The 19,486-nt window shown below is 40.1% G+C and overlaps 2 protein-coding genes across 5 annotated transcripts in view; both read left to right on the top strand.

Annotated features, from left to right (window-relative positions):
- The first annotated feature begins 454 nt into the window (after nt 1–454).
- On the top strand, nt 455–12,124 carry cfap251 (cilia and flagella associated protein 251). Of its 3 annotated transcripts, XM_086314450.1 has the most exons (20): nt 455–856; nt 962–1,102; nt 1,276–1,385; nt 1,473–1,581; nt 3,381–3,461; nt 3,555–3,632; nt 3,721–3,762; nt 3,863–4,083; nt 4,178–4,351; nt 5,184–5,434; nt 5,533–5,684; nt 5,816–5,992; nt 6,102–6,286; nt 6,374–6,488; nt 6,671–6,834; nt 6,936–7,026; nt 10,942–11,085; nt 11,160–11,388; nt 11,508–11,621; nt 11,715–12,124. In XM_086314450.1, the coding sequence occupies exons 1-20, from the start codon at nt 662–664 to the stop codon at nt 11,840–11,842; spliced, it is 2,901 nt and encodes a 966-aa protein (XP_086170576.1). In that variant the 5' UTR covers nt 455–661; the 3' UTR covers nt 11,843–12,124. The 3 variants fall into 3 exon arrangements, 2 of the variants coding, with proteins under 2 accessions (XP_086170576.1, XP_086170577.1); XR_015131844.1 differs by lacking the exons at nt 11,160–11,388; nt 11,508–11,621; nt 11,715–12,124 and adding an exon at nt 9,259–9,436 and having other exon boundaries at nt 10,942–11,064; XM_086314451.1 differs by lacking the exons at nt 10,942–11,085; nt 11,160–11,388; nt 11,508–11,621; nt 11,715–12,124 and adding an exon at nt 9,259–10,915.
- A 421-nt stretch (nt 12,125–12,545) lies between these two features.
- The window catches only part of mlxip (MLX interacting protein), a 28,288-nt gene continuing 21,347 nt past the window's right edge, over nt 12,546–19,486 (top strand). For both annotated transcript variants that reach the window (XM_086314447.1, XM_086314446.1), the window contains exons 1-2: nt 12,546–13,114; nt 17,159–17,265. In XM_086314447.1, the coding sequence (XP_086170573.1) occupies nt 12,792–13,114; nt 17,159–17,265 (430 nt within the window). In that variant the 5' untranslated portion in view covers nt 12,546–12,791. The remainder of the gene's footprint in view (nt 13,115–17,158; nt 17,266–19,486) is intronic.

Raw genomic sequence — 19,486 nt, 5'->3', positions numbered from 1 at the left:
CCCACAGAGCTTTCCAAACCAAATCTATCCCATAAGGGCATATATGACAGCTTTGACCACTCAGTTTTATTGGGTTTCTTGCATGGAGCACTGTTCAGAACCTGTGATACATCAATTAGAACTGGAGCAACTATAATAATTTTTATTTCATAATTTTTAAAGGCAATTGAATTTTTTTTTGTTGACAATTGTTTTCATTGGAATGTCTATACTAAACTTATTTAGGACATTCCTGGCTTACTATGAGCACCAAAGAAAGTACAATGTTTATTTTTTGACAGTAATTATCCTATAAGTAATGTAACAATTACAATAAATAAACATATTAAATGACCAGAAAGATCCTCCTGGTGTTTTCATATCGAAAGGAAAGCATCCCCCCCCCCCTTTAATGCTTTCGAGTGCTTTTGTGACTATCATGCTTTTAATTTGAAAAGGCTCATCCGTTGATCTTCTGTAACTAGGCAACGAAACGCTTCCCTCCAAGTAGCAGCCAGACAGAACAGACAAAAACTTTTGGTAGGAATAAAATTAGAAAGAGCAAATATCGAATAGAGCTTAAATGTGTTGTTTTTCTGTTACTATTTGGCCTACAGTTAATTTAGGGCAAGGATAATAAGGAGAAGGCTTATATAAGTACCAAAAGGTAAGGTTAATCATAATGGAGCCACCCACAAGCTATGAAGCTGAAAAGCACCCAGTAGTGGGACAAGAACAGGACAGGGGAGAAGCAGGTAAGGATAAAGAAAAGGAAAACTCTGACATACCGAGGAGGACTGGGCAGTCTCAAGTCTACACTGCAACTAGAGACACACTTTTCTCAAAGAAGACAACTGATGCTGAAGCACATGTACTGGTAAGTATGTCCCAATCAGTGTTTATATTTGAGTGTAATTTGAAAGTATTTGTCTGTTTTACTTCACATATTCTTGGCAATACCCTAAACCTGTCCTTCATCCAGTCACTAGATTTCATCTGTGGCATGAGCCCTGCTCTTCCCGTTTTCACTCTGCAAGACCAGGATGAGCTGGTTTTGCTCTATGCTGCGGCTCATGTTGGAATTATTTACAATCACACCTCAAAGTCCCGGCACATGCTTAAGGTAAAAATCACTTCAGCTTTTTGAACAATGTAAGAGTAAGTCATTGCTTTAAGTTGCAATAAACAGTCTGAGAAATCAGATCATGTTAGCCTGGGTTTTCATGTTAAATGTTCACAGTATATATCTTTTCATAACAGGTGTGCAGATTTATATATTCTCCTTAATGTCTTCAGGGGCACTCCCACTCCATTTCATCTATGTGTGTGAGTGAAGACAGACGCTGGATTGCAACAGCAGACCGGGGACCAAATGGCATGGTGATCATATGGGACTCCTACTCTGGGTATCTCTTCATTCTTCACACATTGAGGCATTTTCACTGCATTAACCTTGCTCTCAATGGTAACCACCTATATGATAAATGTTACAGTATTCCTGTGAACACGTTGTTTGACTGTCACCCTGACGCCGGTGTCATAGCAATAGCGTTTTCAAGCGACACAAAACATCTGGCAACACTTGGGACAGAAGAATTTCAAGTAAGTATGGCAGCTCAGGGCTGTCACAATATCAAATTTCCACCGAGCTATTGTGCTGGCAAAAAATACAAATAAAAAATAAATCACTGTAATCATAATATGTGTATGGAAAATAAAAAATGATAGCAGCATCAGTAAAATGTATATAAATTAATCGCTCTTTTTTAAATTTGTTTTTCTAATATTTCAATGAAACTGCATTTTAGTCATTTTAGGTCATTTTTTTAAGAGTCATATCACCATGTGGGATTGGCAGTCATATGGAAAAGAAGGTTTTGCAGGACGGTTTCTGTGAAAAAATAAGTACACCCCATGAATCGGTGGCTTTTAGAACCACCTTTAGTAGCAATAACCATTTTCTGTATGACTTTATCAGTCTCTTGCATTATTGTGGAAAACTTTTGACATTGCGGTTTGTGGGTATTCATTTATTCACCACTCTCTTAAGGTCCCAGCACAGCATTTTAATCAGGTTGAGGTCTGGACTCTGACTAAAAACTTTGACCAAACTTTTACATTATGACCTAAAATCTCCACTTAGGTCTCATCTGTCCAAAGAACATTGTTACATAAGTCTTGTGATTTGTTCGGATGCAACTTTGCAAAACTAACCTGTTTTGCCATGTTCTTGTTAGAAGAGAAGAGGCTTTATCACGACAGCCCTTCTAGACCAGCCATACTTGATCAGTCTATTTCTAATTTTCTAAATATAGCATTTATCATGCAAACCAAGGACTTTAGAGTCTCCGATGTAGCTCTTGAGTTTTTTTGCAGTTTCTCTGAGCAGGGGTGGATTTGCTGAGACATCCATTGCTGGAAAGACTGTGAGACTGTATTAATACAAACCTAACCTGAAAGTTCCAGACCAGCAAACTGCCAAAACCTCTCCTGTTACAGAGGTGCTCACACTTGATGAGGATAAGCATATAGTTTACAGCAAAGATTATTAGATTAGATTTACATTTCATATTATATCTATATTTCTACATTTATCTGTCTATATTTACATAATATCTCTATCATCACCTGGCTGCTAAAGCAGTAAGTGTGCACTTTGTTTTTCACATGACTGCAGCTGGTCAAAAAAAGTTATAGCGCATGCAAGGTCTCCCTTTTAGTTGCATTTTACCAGACTAATCTTCTAGCCCTGTTATTTCCTGGTCAAAAGAAATGTCTAATATAGTCAAATTTCAACATTTGTAAGTATAGACTGTGAAATGTTGACAGTTTGGCCATATCGCAATGATGAAACAATTTTAGTGAAAAAGTGAACCAAATAGTGCGATTTTTGACCCCCTCCTATGCAATCATGAGGCGTGTAGCTCAGAGAATGCTGCTGATGTGGAAGGTAACATTTTGTATGGCTTATTTAAATATACTGCAGCTATTACACAAAAAAAGCTGATTCTGAGGATGTTTTGTGAGAGGGAGCAATTGAAAACTTTACACATTGTATGCTGTCCTTTTCACTCAAAATGGTGTAAGTCAGTTATTTAACCAGAATTGTCCAAACGTATACAAAATTACAATTACATAGTTATTTATACTATTATCACATTTTATTTTACATATAAGAGTTACACTGACACCCACAGTTTAGATACACCTAAAAAGAAAAGAAGTTACTGCTGAGATTATGAAACATGCTCTTCACGAAAAGGGAAATTTTATATTAAGCAACACTTCCTGGTCTTAGAAACACTTACATACAAACACAATAGGACAAACAGTGCCTGTATGGTAAAAGCAAACTTTTCATGAACTGACAATCTGCTTAAATTATATGGCGATCTTTTCAGCGTGTGTGCATTTGGGACTGGACCAATGAATCAGAACAGCCTTTGTGGTTTACCGAGCTCAATCCTAAATATGGTTTTCAGGTAAATATGCTTTCTCAGTATGTGAATAGCACCTTTGCTTTATGGAAACGGCACTGTGGTGAACAGATGTTGAAGTGTTAAGCTGTTTTTCAGGATTACATCATGTTTAGGCTGAAGAATAGCTCTCAGCTGCTCAGCAGCAGTGAAAGTCATGTGTTATTCTACAGCAGCGTGAGTTCAGCTGTTCAGTATTTTTTTTTAAAGCGTAGTACAACTGTTATGTATTTATTGTGATAGTGATAGACTCATCCTTTTTCAGGCAAGTGGAAGTCTGCAGTACACTGACCTGAAGTTCAAGAAGGTGAAGATAATCTTCTAAATTTGAAGTTGTTATTAAACTGTCTGTCTCATTATGTAACTGAATATATTGATTTGTGTTCTGGTGTGTTTTGCCATTACAGTTCAATAAGGAAACCAGTGGTGCTGCTGAATTTACTTTGGACCGTTCTGAAAATTTTGGTGTGGCAAATATGTCTCTCAGTCGGTCTGTGTTTCACTGGGAAGAGCCTAAGATCTTAATAGCCTCTGGAGGTGGTGTTGTTGAGTGGCTTGTGAAAGAAGACACGGCCAATCGAATCAACCTCCAGCAACAGCAAATCACTGTTCTGGCCGTCACCGACAGGTGGGCACAGCAAGAAATATTGTCTGTTGTTGCATGTGAGTTGTGACCTGCATTTACCGGTTCCTAATCTATCTTTGTCTGTATGCTTGCACAGCTGCATCGTAACGTGCAATACTGAAAGCCACATCTGCTTTTACAATGGCAAATTCACCCTGCTCGCTCGGTACACTGAATTAAATCTGGATGCCATTGTTTCTATTTCATTTTCCAAAGAGTGGATAAGGAGGCAGCAGGAGTACAGACTGGATTTCAAACCCTTAATTACCAGGTATACAAATTTACTCTACTACAGTGTTCAGCCTAAAGAGCCACTGAACCAGTAGATCAGACTTTTACTGGCCATAAAAGAGACACCAGTCTGATTACTTTCTATACTCAAGTACATAGCAAATATTATTGGTAGATTTATATTTTATATTATAAATCTAAAGCTTGATGCACTGTAGTAACCACTGCTTCCCTTTTTAGATTCAGCCCTGTACGTTGCAGGTACCATTGCTAGAGAGAGATGGATTTATTTCTGTCAGCACTCAGCAAAAATACAAGATAGACAGACAGCTTCTATTTTACCTACTTCTCCTTATATGAGTTTGTGGTACTGCTATGTTTAACAAACTTGTGGTGGACAGGAGCAGACAAAACTGTGGCTTATTTTAAAAAACAGCTGAAAAATTCATCAGTTTAGACAGGCGTTTGGGTAATGTTTTTGTTTAATATGTTTGGTTTTTTTTGTCTGATGTATTTTTACATTCCCTGCAAAGTACTTTGTAACAGATTCCTGGCTTTAAAAGTGCTATGTAAATAAATTTTACTTACTAACTTTACTTACAAAAAGTTCACTTTTCTTCTTTTAATTTATGTGCAGAGGTAGTTTAAAGAGATTAAAAGAAAATAATAGTGAGCATCCATTCATGTTCACAGAGGAATTGATCTGTGCTGGCCAATGAACATAGGCCACACACTTTTTTACTGGCTCAAAGCCATCAGGACACTTGTTATGTTGAACCCGATACTATATCTTCACGCTGAACTGTTTTACACAGCATAATGAAAATACACATTATACATTTTTAGGCAAGCTGACCTGTCTTTTTCTGCAGGAACTTCACTGTGACCACTGTCAGTCACAGAGTTGTGCATGTGAACGCAGAGAGCCTCATCACTCGAATTGTGCTGGACGAGGATTATGAGCCTATACATGCACTGACATGCCACCCCAGTCAGTCAGCTGTGGTCACTGGCAACCACGGAGGCATTTTAGAAATGTGGGACTATAGCAGCAAAGTACGCAGTGGTAGAAAGGTCTTTAACACAGAGAAGCAGATTCAGTGTGTCACATTTGACCCTAAAGGTAAGGTCAGACTATGTTTAAAAAGAAAAGTGCTTCCATATCCTCAGTGTGTAAAAGCTGCTGTTAGATTTTGTTTGTCACATTTCATTTCTAAACAGGATTATATCTGGCTGTTGGTTTTGCAAGTGGAGCTGTTCACATACTGAATGCCAGAACCTTAGAGAGTGAACAAGAGGAAGCTTTACATTACACCAAAGACAGCATCCAACTCATCACCTTCTCCTCAGACTCAAAATATCTCGCCACTGCGGTGAGTGAGAGAACTGTGTGGATTGGAATTTGTTATAATGTATTGAGTTTTGTTAGAGCTGTCATTGCTACAGAAACATTTTTTGTTGTTGTTGTTGTTGTGAGATGATTTATGATTTGCGCGTCTGTCAGGATGCTGGAAAAGCAGTGTCAGTGTTTCACTTGATCACCAAAGAAGGCTCTTTACCTCAGTGGATGCATTTGGGTAGGATCCACTCTCACTACAAGCCCATCAAAGATCTTCTTTTTGGGGTTCACCTGGACAGCACCCAACCCAGACTACTCTCTCTGGGAATGGACTGCCAACTGGTTAGTCTACCTGGTCTAAGTTGCAGCACTCTTATCTACTTCACTGTTTTGTTTTTGACACGATAATGGTACACGCAAATCTCTGTGCTTGTGTGGAACTGAATAAAAGGTGGAGTACGACCTGGAGAACAGCAGCATGGACCGGCTTGTCATCTTAAGCTCGGAGCGCATTGAGCAAAGCGGCGTGCCAATGTGCATGACTTGGTATCCTCCCCTAACGGCAGAGCAGTTTCTCCTCATCATCACAGATCAATATAAGATGAGGCTTTTCAACAGCACAACAAAGATGTGCAGGTCTGCAAAATACTGTAACAAGATCAGTCAGATGTTGTGTCACAGCAAAATACTCACGCATCTCTATTACATGTTTTACAAAAACAGAAAGACCCTTCAAGGCCCAACATATGGCTCTCCAATTAAAAAGATAGTTGTTCTTCCCAAGTCTGAAAAAGCTGATACAAACTCATATTACCTGGCGTTCATCACAATGGAAAAGGTCAGTGTTTGCAGTATTTTACTGACAAATGTTTGACTTTCACTTCCACCAAATGGTGTGTCTTGTTTAAATTCCTGCAGTCGACTGAATGCAGACATTTTTTGTGTCTTTCTTTTCTCTGATCAAATTGTCATCACATTGACAGTGATACTGTCATGAAGAGTATTTTGTATTTTCTTTAGTTGGGTCTCCAGATTCTGCCACTGGATGGGAACCCCTACAAGTCAAATGCTTTGATCTGCCATTCAGCAGGAGTGTCTGCGTTTGCCTGCTCCTATGATGGCAGATTCATTTTCACTGCAGGAGGAGCAGACTGCACAGTCCTCTCATGGGAAATAAACTTGAAGTATGTTTTTTTTCTAAATAGCAACCTTGTAATCAGTCGAAATGAAAGAGCAGTATAATGATGTTTCCTGAAATCTGTCTCCTTTCCTGTGATGAATGTAGTGTGCTTGAGGCAGCAGCCGCTTTGGGCGGAAAGGATATGGTACCTTTTTACAATCTCTTAGAGGGAGGACGAGATGGCAAGTTCTACAGAGTGAGTAAAATTTTTCCTTTTTCTGCTGAGCTTTAAGTAAACAAGCATAGCATTATTCAGATTTTTTTAGACTGAAACATGTTAGAGGCACACTTACTCAAGTGCTTGTTAATGCAAATATATCAGCTTGGATAGGGCAGCAGTGTATGTAGACATGGTCAAGATGATGGTCAAGGCACCCTGCTGAAGGCCAAACTGAGCATCAGAATGGGGAAAAAGGTGATTTAAGTAACTTTGAACATGGCATGGTTGTTAGTGCCAGATGGGCTCATCTGAGTTTTTCAAAAACTGCTGCTCTGCGAGTATTTTCCCACACAACCAATTCTATGGTTCACAGAGACTAAATACCCAGTGAGCGGCAGTTCTCTGGGGAAAAAATGTGTTGCTGATTTCCTGAGTCAGAGGAGAATATCAATACTGCTTTGACCTGACAGAAAGGCAACAGTAACTTAAATGACCACTTCTTGCAACGAACGTATGCAGAAGATTAACTCTTTGAAGCAGATGGGCTACAGCAGGACATCCCAATCATCCCCCCAATCATCTCCCAGTGTCACAGTGGATCAGGTCAGGAGACAACTGAGGAAGCTTTGCCCCAGGAAGGCAGCAGGCCCAGACAAGGTGTGTCCGAGGATGCTAAAGGCGTGTGCTGCTGAACTTGGGGAGCCGGTACAACGAGTCTTCAATCTCAGTCTGCGACTGGGGAGAGTGCCCGCCCTATGGAAGACATCCTGCATCGTCCCAGTCCTCAAAAGGAACCGGCCCAATGAGCTGAATGACTTCCGACCGGTGGCACTGACGTCACATCTTATGAAGACTCTAGAGCGGCTCTTCCTCAACCTCCTCCAACCACAGGTACAACATGCCCAGGACCCACTACAGTTCGCATACAAGGCGGATGTCGGAGTGGAGGATGCCATCCTGTACCTCCTGCATAGAGCCCACTCACACCTGGATGGGGGAAAAGGCACGGTCAGGATCCTGTTTCTTGACTTTTCCAGTGCCTTTAATACCATCCGGCCCTGCCTGCTTCAGGAAAAACTGAACAGGATGGAGGTGGACCCCTGCCTGGTCACTTGGATCTCCGACTACCTCACCGACAGACCACAGTACGTCAGGCTGAAGGACATCATGTCTGACACTGTGGTCAGCAGCACAGGAGCACCACAGGGAACTGTGCTGTCCCCTCTTCTCTTCACCCTGTACACCTCTGACTTCTGCTACAACTCTGAATTATGCCACATTCAGAAGTTTGCAGACGACACAGCCATCGTGGGGTATATCTGGGATGATCAGGAAGAGGAGTACAGAAGTCTGGTGAGGAACTTCGTCACATGGAGTCACACAAACCACCTGCAACTCAACATCTCAAAGACCAAGGAACTGGTTGTGGACTTCGGGAGGTCCAGAACAGGTCCACTGCCGGTTCAGATAGAGGGAGAGGAGGTGGAGGTGGTCAACAAGTACAAGTACCTCGGGCTGTGGGTGGACAACAAACTGGACTGGTCATCCAACACAGAGCACCTGTATAAAAAAGCCCAAAGCCGACTGTACTTCCTCAGGAGGCTGAGGTCTTTTAACATCTGCAGGAAGCTCCTGAGGATGTTTTACCAGTCAGTGGTTGCTGGAGTACTTTTGGGGGAGCAGCACAGCAAAGGAGGACTCATCCAGGCTGGAAAAACTGATCAGGAAGGCTGGCTCTGTGGTCGGCATGAAGCTGGACACTCTGGTGACAGTGGCAGAGAAAAGGACATTAAAGAAACTGCTGCACACTTCCATAAACAACCAGAGGAGTCTGTTCAGTGACAGGTTGCTTCTCCCAAAGACAAGAACCAACAGACTTTTAAAAAAAAACCCTCCTTTGTCCCACACGCCATCAAACTGTTTAACTCCTCTCTGGAGGGGAAACAGGAGGACAAAGGAGGGGGGAACAACTAAGCTGTAGTGCCTCTTCACTGTGCAATACTTTTTGTTAATAACCAACGGTGCAATAGACTTCAATACTTGAAATGTGCAATTCCCTTATATTCTTATTCCTATTTATTCTATTTATCCCTTTTGTATATGCTTTATTTATATATGTCTCTGTATTTATATATGTGTATATATGGTATTCTGCTCACATTCTGTAACTTCTGTCAGTGCTGTGCTATTTGGAAACCGAATTTCCCAGAGGAACCCACCTGAGGGATTAATAAAGTTTTATCTTATCTTATCTCTCTTATCTTACAGCAGCTAAAAACCACACCGGGTGCCACTTCTGTCTGCTAAGAACAGGAAATTGAAGCCACAATTCACACAAGCTCACCAAAATTGGACAGGGAAGAAAAAACATCTGATGTCTAATGAGTCTCAGGCAGATGATGCTCAGCTGAGCACCAACCGACTCCACTCTGCCATCTATTCAGCAGTATGTGGACTATAAAACATGGGATAATAAAACTCTTGACCATCTATATGCAGACAGCAGGAATGCATACAAAGCCCCCGCCCTGCACCCAGTAGGTATTTCAGACAACAACCTGGTCCTGTTAAGATCTCAATATGTCCCTGCTCTTCAAAGACTCCATGTTGCCATGAAGTCTGTGATGAGGTGGATTCAGGAAGCTTGCGAAGTTCTGCTCCATACTCCCCTTCGACAATGCAGAGTCGGACAAGCCACATGGGGATGACATCATCAGAATCGTGGATTGTATCACAAGTTATATAAATTTCTGCAAGGATACCATTGTCCTAAACAGCATGCCCGATGTTTACCTAAGAACAAACCCTGGATCACCATTGACCTGAAAGCCCTAATGAATGAAAAAAGAGGGTTTTCAGTTCAGGAAATAAAAACGAGCAAAAAAGGATACAGTACTGGACCCCCTGTTGCCCCTCCCCACACAGCACCAATCTTAACACCTCATCAGCCATCAAACGTTCTTCCACTTTGTGTTCCTCTGCCTGTCTCAGTGAGAGACAGGAAGTCACTAAACAAACTGCTCTCAATCATCCGCTCCACACTACAGAGGGACCAGAGCTCATTCTCCCTCAGATTTAGTGCTACCATAAAGAATGCTACAGGAAATAATTCCCACAGTCCTTTATATAACTCTACCATAACTCTTCTTTTTGTGACAGGTGAACACACCTGTCAGGATATAAAAAAAATTCTAAACATTTTACACACTTTTTGCACTACCTCAGATTACCCCTGAGGTAGTTTTACTTTTAGTTTTAACTTTCAGCAGTTCTGAAAGCAAAAAGTGGTCCAACATGGACGATCAACATGTAACTAATAAAGTGTCCACTGGCATTAATGGCATTATATAATATGGTATTTTGTGCACCAAAAACTACAATACATGTATGTATTTGTTTGATCTCTGGTTGTTAAGCACCTTAATATAAATGTCTTTTTTTAATTCACGGAGCTCTGTTGTTAAATGTTTATGTATTAATTCTCCTCCTTTTACTTACTATTTTTTCTTTTTAAATTGTGTTTATTTCATTGAGCTATTCTTTTTTTTTTTTTTTATTTAAACCTACATGACCTAGACAATAATTTCCCAACTTTCCCCAAAAAAGTTTATTTAATCTAACGGATTCATTGTGCTTTTAATTCTGTTGGTTCTCAGAGAGAAAGGCATATGTGCATGAATTTCGCTTATTTAATTGAAATTTTCTTTAAAAAATATGAGCCTACACTTTTTTATGCATGGCTATACAAAATGAGTTTACAGAGAAATATATTTTGAAAAATATGGCAACTATTTTGGACATTCGGAACTGAAGACCAATGCACATGGCCACGCATAAAATGTATTTCTAAATAGTACAAGAAAATAAGATAAGTCCTCGCCCTAGTACAAGTTTTAAAACTGTTGTTTACTGTGACATTTTAATCAGTAATGGGAGTTCTTCTGTCTTTAGGAGATGGAGGACTTTTTTTATTACTGCCAAGTCCATCATCAAGGCGTGGACTCGATGGAGAAACGACAAGTGTCTTGCAAAATCCCCTTGTCAGAGGTTTCCTCTCTCATGAGAGCTTTGGGGTACTATCCTACTGAACAAGAGGTAAATTCAGTGAAACTAAAACCGCCACTTAATCTCAACCCTTTAATAACAGTTAAACATATTTTCTTCACCAGATAGAAGACATGCAAAATGAAGTTAAGTTCAGTAAGTATGCCGAAACAGGAAAATATGTAAATGACGTTGACCTGGAGGAATTTATCAAGCTGTATGTCAACCACCGGCCGGCCTTCAGCATCTCTAGCAGTGATCTGGTTAGAGCTTTTTGGGCCCTTGGGAAGGTTGACAGCACAGGACAGCCCGTCCTACAGAGACAAGAGCTGATAGAACTTCTACAGGTTCGAGGTAACGAGAATGATTGGTCAGCATCTTACTGGTTATAAATCTTAATCCTATGGTCCATGTTTTATTGTCAGTTTTTATTAGCTCATCCAACACGTTTGTTATTTTGATATTAAACCCAGGAGAACACATGACAGAGGAAGAGGTGGTGGAGTGTTTCACTGCTCTTTTAGGCCTCGATGATGTGGAGGAGGAGGAGGAGGAGGAAGAAGGAGGGGGACTATCTGAACCTAAAAGTGTGTAATGCAACAACACATACTTCCAAGTCATTACCAAAAAATTCACATAAATGCTGAGAATAAAATATTTTTTTCTGTGCATGTACTCAGGTGGACATTCAGAGTATACACTGGACTCTGTGATCCCAAGTGAGATATCTGTGGAGACATTCACAGGTCAGATCCTGGGCTTCACGTCCTCAGCAGGGCAGAGCAGCAAGTCTTCCCCTCCAGAGTGATGAACCAAAAACGTCTGCCTGAGAATCTGTGTTTATGACGAGGTTTTAGCTCTGCTGGTCTGTTTAAAGACCAGCAGTATTACTGTAACATGTTATTAACAGAAGGTAGAGTGTAATCTGTGTTTAGCTTAAAATATAAAACATTATATCTTATACTAATACAAAAAGTCAGTTAAGCAGTAGAGAGTTTTTTTTCTGTTGATATTTGAGTGTTTCTGATGACAATCGCTTCCACATGTTAAATGTAGAAAATGCATTCTAATAAAGGAAGATTTAAAACAAGTCTTGTTCTCTTTTATCAGCCGCTCCCTTCATAGGTCGCCACAGCGGATCATCTGGCTTCCTAGGATCTTCTGTCAAATCATCCTGCTGCATGTCCTCCTTCACCACACCCACGGATCTTCTCTGAGGTCTTCCTCTTTTCTTTCTACCTTGCAGCTCAATATTCTAAAGCCCTTTTTCTGATATATCACCTATCCTCGCCAAACCATCTCAGACTTGTTTCTCTAACCTTGTCTCTAAACCACTAAACCCGATCCTTAAATTAAAGATATTTTCACAATTCACAAGCGTGATCATTCGTCTTTCCTCGCTGCAGAAACGTGCCTGTGGCTGCAGGGTCTGATTAGTGGGCGGGGCTCTGCGGCGGCCCAATCAGAGGGGCTTTTCGACAGGAACTTCCTGCTCTGGGCAGAGGGTCCAGTGCGCAGCTTCTCGTCAGCTGGTGGTTGAGACTCGTAGCTACGTCAACTCAAGACAACAAGTTAAGTTGGGAGTTTAATGACCGACAGCGAGCTTAGCGATGAGTGAACCGAGGGCCTCGACTCTGCGGCGTGAAGCTGGTGAAGTTTAACGGTCGGCGTGTTCTCCGGAGAGACTCATGAAAGGGAGAGTTTTATTGTTCTAGCTTGCTGGCTAACTTTAGCCATTTGTCTGGTGAGTTATCGACATGGCTATGAGCGAGGTGTCCCTGCGGCACAAATATCGTTGCCCTTCCGCGAGCATAAAGCAGGAGCAGGATGACGACTCGGACACGGAGGAGACTCACCTAGGGCTGAGGAAGGCAGAAGGACTGGAGTCTCAGATCATCCATAGCGGACACTTCATGGTGTCCTCGCCCCACACCGAGCATCCGCCGAAGAAAGGCTACGACTTCGACACTGTCAACAAACAAACGTGTCAGACCTATCATTTTGGAAAAGCGAGCTCGTCGCACTTCTCCATAGACGCCTCACTGACGAAGCTCTTTGAGTGCATGACTCTGGCGTATAGGTAAGTTATGGCGAACTATGTAAACACATGGGGACTATTCATTTTCACTTTAGCTCCTCCTCACCCACTCCTCCACGCTGAGCTTTCCTCTATGTGCAGAGTCAGGCATGGGGCGACTGCATGCGGTCACGAGTCTTCCTTTAACTTCCTGCTCGATGATCATGATTTTGTAGGGAGTGTGGTCCTGGAGATAGTTGTAGAAGCCTTACTTAGATCAAGGAACTAGACACGGAGAAAAAACAAGCCCTGCATCTAATTATGTAGGGATTTAGGTTGAATTGTGTAAATTGCTAAAAAATATCCTCTGCAACTCATATTATACTACATGACATCACCGGGTTGTGAATTTGCAGTATTTTTTATTTTGTAGAAATGTAGGCCACCTTTCCAGTAAGACTACTTTCTTTTGATTGGGTGCTTCTTAAAAAAGTTAGTTAGCACTAACTACTGCAACTCGCATTCACTCAACCACACACACATACAGTGACTTAACTAAAACACACACATCCACTCTACCACTTGAGACAGTTCTACTCTGTTCTGCTCTAGTTCTACTCTGGCCAAGCCGCATTGTCCAAAAGACTCACACAGTGTGCAGTACAGTAAATAATACTCAGTACAGTAAATACATGCAAAAATGATGCAACGGAAAAGAATTGGTCAAGAGGGACAGGCTGTAAAATTTGACAGGAAGAATGGAAAGACGGGAAACTGTGAACCAACCCCTTTGGATCGTAATAAACATTTCCCCTTAAGGCACTTTGGAATTTTTTTTTTTGTTTGTTTTTTAATTTAATGGTCTGTCTTTTTACAATTCAGCACTCAGATATCAGAATGGTACACCTGCACCCCTTAAGTCCACAAAGCGTCAGTGATTTTTATCATTGATTGTTTGACTCTCCCATCTTGTTGTTATCTCACACTGAACAGACAGAACCGTGTGTGTGTGTGTGTGTGTGTGTGTGTGTGTGTGTGTGTGTGAGAGAGAGAGAGAGAGAGCCATATTGACCATTGCTGAGTCAAGCCACATTGTCCTATCTGTGTGACCACACATTAATGTTTAGCATTATAGTCGTTAGAGAATATTTCAGGGCTCTGGTAATTAAATTGTTCCTACTTAAATTAAGTTGTACCTCATCCCTTCTTACTAACCCCATTGAGTTTTGCAGTTTTCTCATCCAGGAACCCTAGAACCAAAAAATCTGGATGCAGGAATCAACTAGATATGTTGTTATGCTGGCCCTTGTGCACAGTGGATGTTTATAAAAGTTTAATTTGTTTTGTGGCAGGCTTATCTACAGTCATGTGAAAGAGGGAGTTTTCACAGGACTCTGTGCAATCCTGTTAAAACCTAAAAGCACCCTTACTGCTGCCACAATGAAGGAAAGTAGCAGCCAGGTTTTATAGATCATCAGTAAATGTGAGCACCTTTATGAAAGCAGAAGTTTTGCCAGTTTGCTGGTATGGACATCCCAGAAAATTCACCTCAGATTAACCAGTGCTCGTAAAACCAGCAAAAACCACAAAGAGCTATGTCTCAGACTCTAAAGGTCTCAGTTGAAATGTCAAATGTTAAAGTTAATGACAGAAATAGAAAAAGACTGAACAAGTATAGCTTGTTTGGACGGCCTGTTTGGAAAAAGTCTCTTCTCTCATTGATAACAGGATGGGAAAACACAGCAGCAAATCAACAACAGAATGTCTGAAAAAGGAAAGGATCAAGGTTTTGCAAATGGCCCAGTCAATGTTCAGACCTCAACCCGATTAAAATGCTGTGGCAGGACTTAGAAAAAACTTGTGCATAAACAAATACCTGCAAAGTTTATATAACTGATGCAACATTGTAATGAAGAGTGGGTGAAAACTTCTCCACAATGGTATGAGTGACTGATAAAATCCTGCAGCAAACAATTACTTGGAGTTAATGCTACAAAAAGGTTGATCTACAAGCCGTTGAATCATAGGGCGTAATTAGTCTGTGGGCAGAGTCCTGTAAAAGCGTTCCTTTTCACATGACTGTACTTGTTATTGTTTCTTCGCTGATTAGACATGAAGTTAGCATGGCAATTTTTCCTGTGCGCTAGTGGGATGAATCAAACATACTGATCATGTCAGCACTCTGAGTTGAACTGTAAACAAAGCTGCACATGCTTCTGTGGTTGTAGTAGAGGTATGGACTGTGTTTTAAAGACATTTCTACTTGGTATGAAGTCAATGCAGAAGGCTCTTAAAACTAGCATTCTCCTTCATAGCCAGCAGACTGGTGGTTTTATAAAATGAGTTTATATGACTTGGTGACATATCAGATTAAAAGAACAGGACACCCCCACCATGACCCTGGCTCAGGCCTGTACATCAAAATTTGCCTTAGTTTAAAATCTGATTTCTGTGCCATCATCATATGTGTAGCACATAAGTGCTTCAGAATTAAAAATATTTATTTCTCATCAATAGTTGATTCATTTTAAAGCCAAAAATATGTCAATTATTCGTGTAAACTGTGCATCTCAAGTTTCCAGTTCAATTACAGATCCAGACAATGTTGAGCAGTTATGCCTGAGCAGGGATTTATAAAATTAATTGACAATCACTATAACTCAATTGCCAGTTGTTCCATGCAGCTCTTATTACAAGATAATGCCTCCATGCAATACTTAAATCAGATAAATAAAGCACCTTGTTATTCTGAAAAGGTAGAATTTGCAAACTTACAATCAATAAATAGGATTATTGATTGTATGTTTGCATAAAAGCAGTGCTTTTGTGCAGATTTAAAGAAGAAGGTTTAAAGATGGTCCCTATAATGGTACATTATAGTAATAGTGGCCGTACTCATAGTTTTCTGTTTACAGCTATGTTTGAGGTGCCAGTTGCTCAGAGGATTTCCTTTGCCCTGATTATTTAAAGATACAGTTACTGTTCTGTTGTTTTTGTTGTAAGTGATGAGGGTTTATTTCAGCAAAAGGGCATTTACCATTGAAACGGTTGTATATGCTCCAAAAGACTCACACAGTGTGCAGTACAGTAAATAATACTCAGTACAGTAAATAAACAAACAAATGATGGAAAGGAAAAGAATTGGTCAAGAGAGACAGACTGTAAAATTTGACAGGAAGAATGGAAAGACGGGAAACTGTGAGCCAACCCCTTTGGATCGTAGTAAACATTTCCTCGTTAAGGTGCTTTGGAAATTTTTTTGTTGTTGTTTTTTAATTTAATGGTCAGTCTTTTTACAATTTAGCACTCGGATATCAGAATGGTACACCTGCACCCCTTAAGTCCACGAAGCGTCAGTGATTTTTATCATTGATTGTTTGACTCTCCCATCTTGTTTTTATGTGACACTGAACAGACAGAATCGTTACTGTGATGTAATCATTAAGCGCACATGCTGTACACATACCTGCACATACAGATGAGTTCCTCCAGTGCTCACTTGTCTCAACATTACCGACGTGTGTGTGTGTCTGTGTATTAGTGATGTTACTGTTTGCGTAAGCAGCAGGAGCAGCTGCCATCATCTTGTTGTATAACTTGTAACTCAAGCATGACTTTAAACAGGCTTCCTTTTTCTTGTCTGCCTTTGCTTTCCCGCTCTTGTGGTTAGACATAAGTCACGGGTTGAGCAGGCGAACAACACATGTGGTTTATTTTCACACCTTTTTTAATGTGATTATACATTTTTATTTATTTACATTTTGTCCTGCGGCCCACCTCTGTTCAAATATAATTAGCCAAATTTAGGCCGCACAGTTGGTGAAACTCTTTCGTCAGACACATAACTCCTGTCACAGGATGGTGCTCCCTTACTTTTTTACTAATTGATGGGTGTTGGATCAGTATAGCCTCTAAGTATCACTATTAGGCTTTAAAAAAACCTGTGATCATTTCACCTGAAAAAGATACGTGATTAACGTGTGCATGATCAATTAATCAAAGAAAAAAACTGTTTGTGATTTGCTAATGCAGGTTATTCTTACAGTATTTTAAAGGTTTTGGTTTGGTCTTACAGTTATTTCACTGATGTTTTTCTTTCCTTTTCAGTGGTAAGTTGGTGTCTCCAAAGTGGAAGAACTTCAAAGGGCTAAAACTGCTTTGGAGAGACAAGATTCGCCTGAACAACGCCATATGGCGAGCCTGGTACATCCAATGTAAGAGTTCCACAGTGCTTTTCATTTCATACACAAAATGTGAAAGTGACTGTTTTTGGTTAATATTTAATTAAACATTGCCTTCAGTGTAACACAATTTGAATCAATCATAGAATCCAGTTATTTTTAGAAGTGATTACTGTTTTGCGGTTTCTTTTGATGTGCTGCTCTTAGTTTCTCTAACTGCATAGCTCTTTTCTTCCCAAATGAATTTTGCACCAGGTATGTTTAGTTTCACTCCTATTTAATTGGTTTTCAGCTAATTAAAGTGGAAATAAATGTATGTTTAAAAGAAAAAGAATTCAACACAAAATGATTGACTAAGAAGCCTAATACAGTACTGTGGAAGTCTAGAGGCACTCCTCATTTCTTTAAGTTTTGCTTCTGGACCTTTGTGTAATTTTTTTAAAGTGGTCTTAAGCAGTAGTTCTCCAGGCTTAAAAGTCTTTCAAAGTTTTTCTGTGGACAGCAGCTGCTTTTTTTTCAGTCCGTTAATTCTACCTCACCCTTTTCAAAGAGATAATTTTATTAAGCGACTTAATGCTGCTATATATGACACTAAAGCATAAAAAAGGCATATAACTCCAGGGATTAAGCAGTGTTGTGTCTACTCATAGCACTGAACTTATCAACTTATTTTTTTCTGTCAGGTTTTTCCCCCAACCCCCCCCCCCCCCCCCCCCCCCCTATTATAAAATTTTATTAATTATTGTTCCAATGTGTAATTTCTAATGAGACACTAGTTTTAATCACTACAAAAACTGCATAAAGATCTAAAACAATATGCATAAGAAGGGGAGGAACATGAAAGGCTTTGAAAAACTAACTACACCCATAATTTAGTGCCTCGTAGAACCACCTTTAGCAGCTCTATGTTGAAGTACTTGTTTTACATGTGAATTTATCTGCCTCTCACATTATTGTGAAGAAATTTGGCCCGCTCTTTTTTTTTTTTTCTTCTTTTTTTTTCACAATGTTGTTTCAGGTCAGTTTTGCGGGCGTTCATTTATGCACAGTTCTCTTAAGGTCCTGGCACATCATTTCAGTCAGGTTGATGTCTGGACTTTGACTGGGCCATTGGAAAACCTCAATTCCAAGTTTGAGCTGAGCTTTAGCTATTGAACAGATGGCTTCACATTTGTATCAAGAATGCACTCTGACAGTTAGTGTGAGGTGTCTGTGTTTGGTTTATTTTGCAAACTTTGCAAGCTGTGCTGACATGTTCCTTTAGAGAGAAGAGGAGTTCTCCTGGCAACCGTTCCAAACAAGCTGTGCTTGTTCAGTGCTTTTGAAGTGATCTAAATGTAACATTTAACATGCTAACTGAAGCCTGCAGAGTCTGAGATGTAGGCTTGAGGTTTTTTTTTGTGTGTTTTAAAAAATATATATATATTTATTTATTTATTTTTATTGTTTGACTTTTTTCTGGGACATCTCCCTTTGGATTGTGGGATTATGTTAATATACACCTGAATGCTCCAGGTGAGCTTTGCAGATGATCAGTTAATTAATCAAGTGCATTTGATTTCCAGTGCCTTCCTTTCTTAAAGCTATCTAAGCAGTAAGGGTATAGTTATTCACAGGACTGCATAGAGCCTGTGAAAACTTTGTTTTTCATGTGACTTTAGATCCTGGGGGGAAATCAGGTCAGAGCACAGGAAGTGTGGAATCAGCAGTATGTGTTTGATGGGCTTCATAAAAATCTCTTGCTATACCAGATAAATTAGAAGCCATTTACAAACAACAAAGAAATACAGGATAGGATGAGATATGCACTTAATAATGATACTAAAGGGAATGGAAAGGATGTCATGCCGGTCTTACTTCCACCATAATAGATCTTAGAGACAGTTTCTGATCTTCTGTCTCCAGTATCCTTTCATACACAGGCTGATCCAGCAATGTGAGAGCAGAGTGAAGGGGTTTGGAGAAACCTGTAATCAACCTCTCTTATTATCACTGTTGAAATCTTTTACACATTTTGTGGGACATGTACTGACCTGAATACTGCTTTTAAAAACGCTTTGTTGGAATGGACTATTAGTATCATGGTTAGGACATGTCAGCATGCTTTTCTCACTGAAATTATAGTTCAAGCTTCTATTTGTGTTTATAAATAGCTACTTGTGGTCCTTCTGATATAATACTTTATCACATGTGAAGATGTTTCTTGAAAGTTATTACTACAGCAGAGGCTTAGCCACTTTTCCAGACATGCAGT

Source organism: Aulonocara sp. 'chitande type north' Nkhata Bay, linkage group LG12 (assembly GCF_057382095.1).
Source record: "Aulonocara sp. 'chitande type north' Nkhata Bay isolate Kocher_YH1m ecotype deep benthic linkage group LG12, A_spYH_male_GT1.1, whole genome shotgun sequence".
Classification (NCBI taxonomy): Eukaryota; Metazoa; Chordata; class Actinopteri; order Cichliformes; family Cichlidae; genus Aulonocara; species Aulonocara sp. 'chitande type north' Nkhata Bay.
The sequence above is the reverse complement of the archived record's forward strand: the minus strand, read 5'-3'. Positions and strand labels throughout refer to the sequence as shown.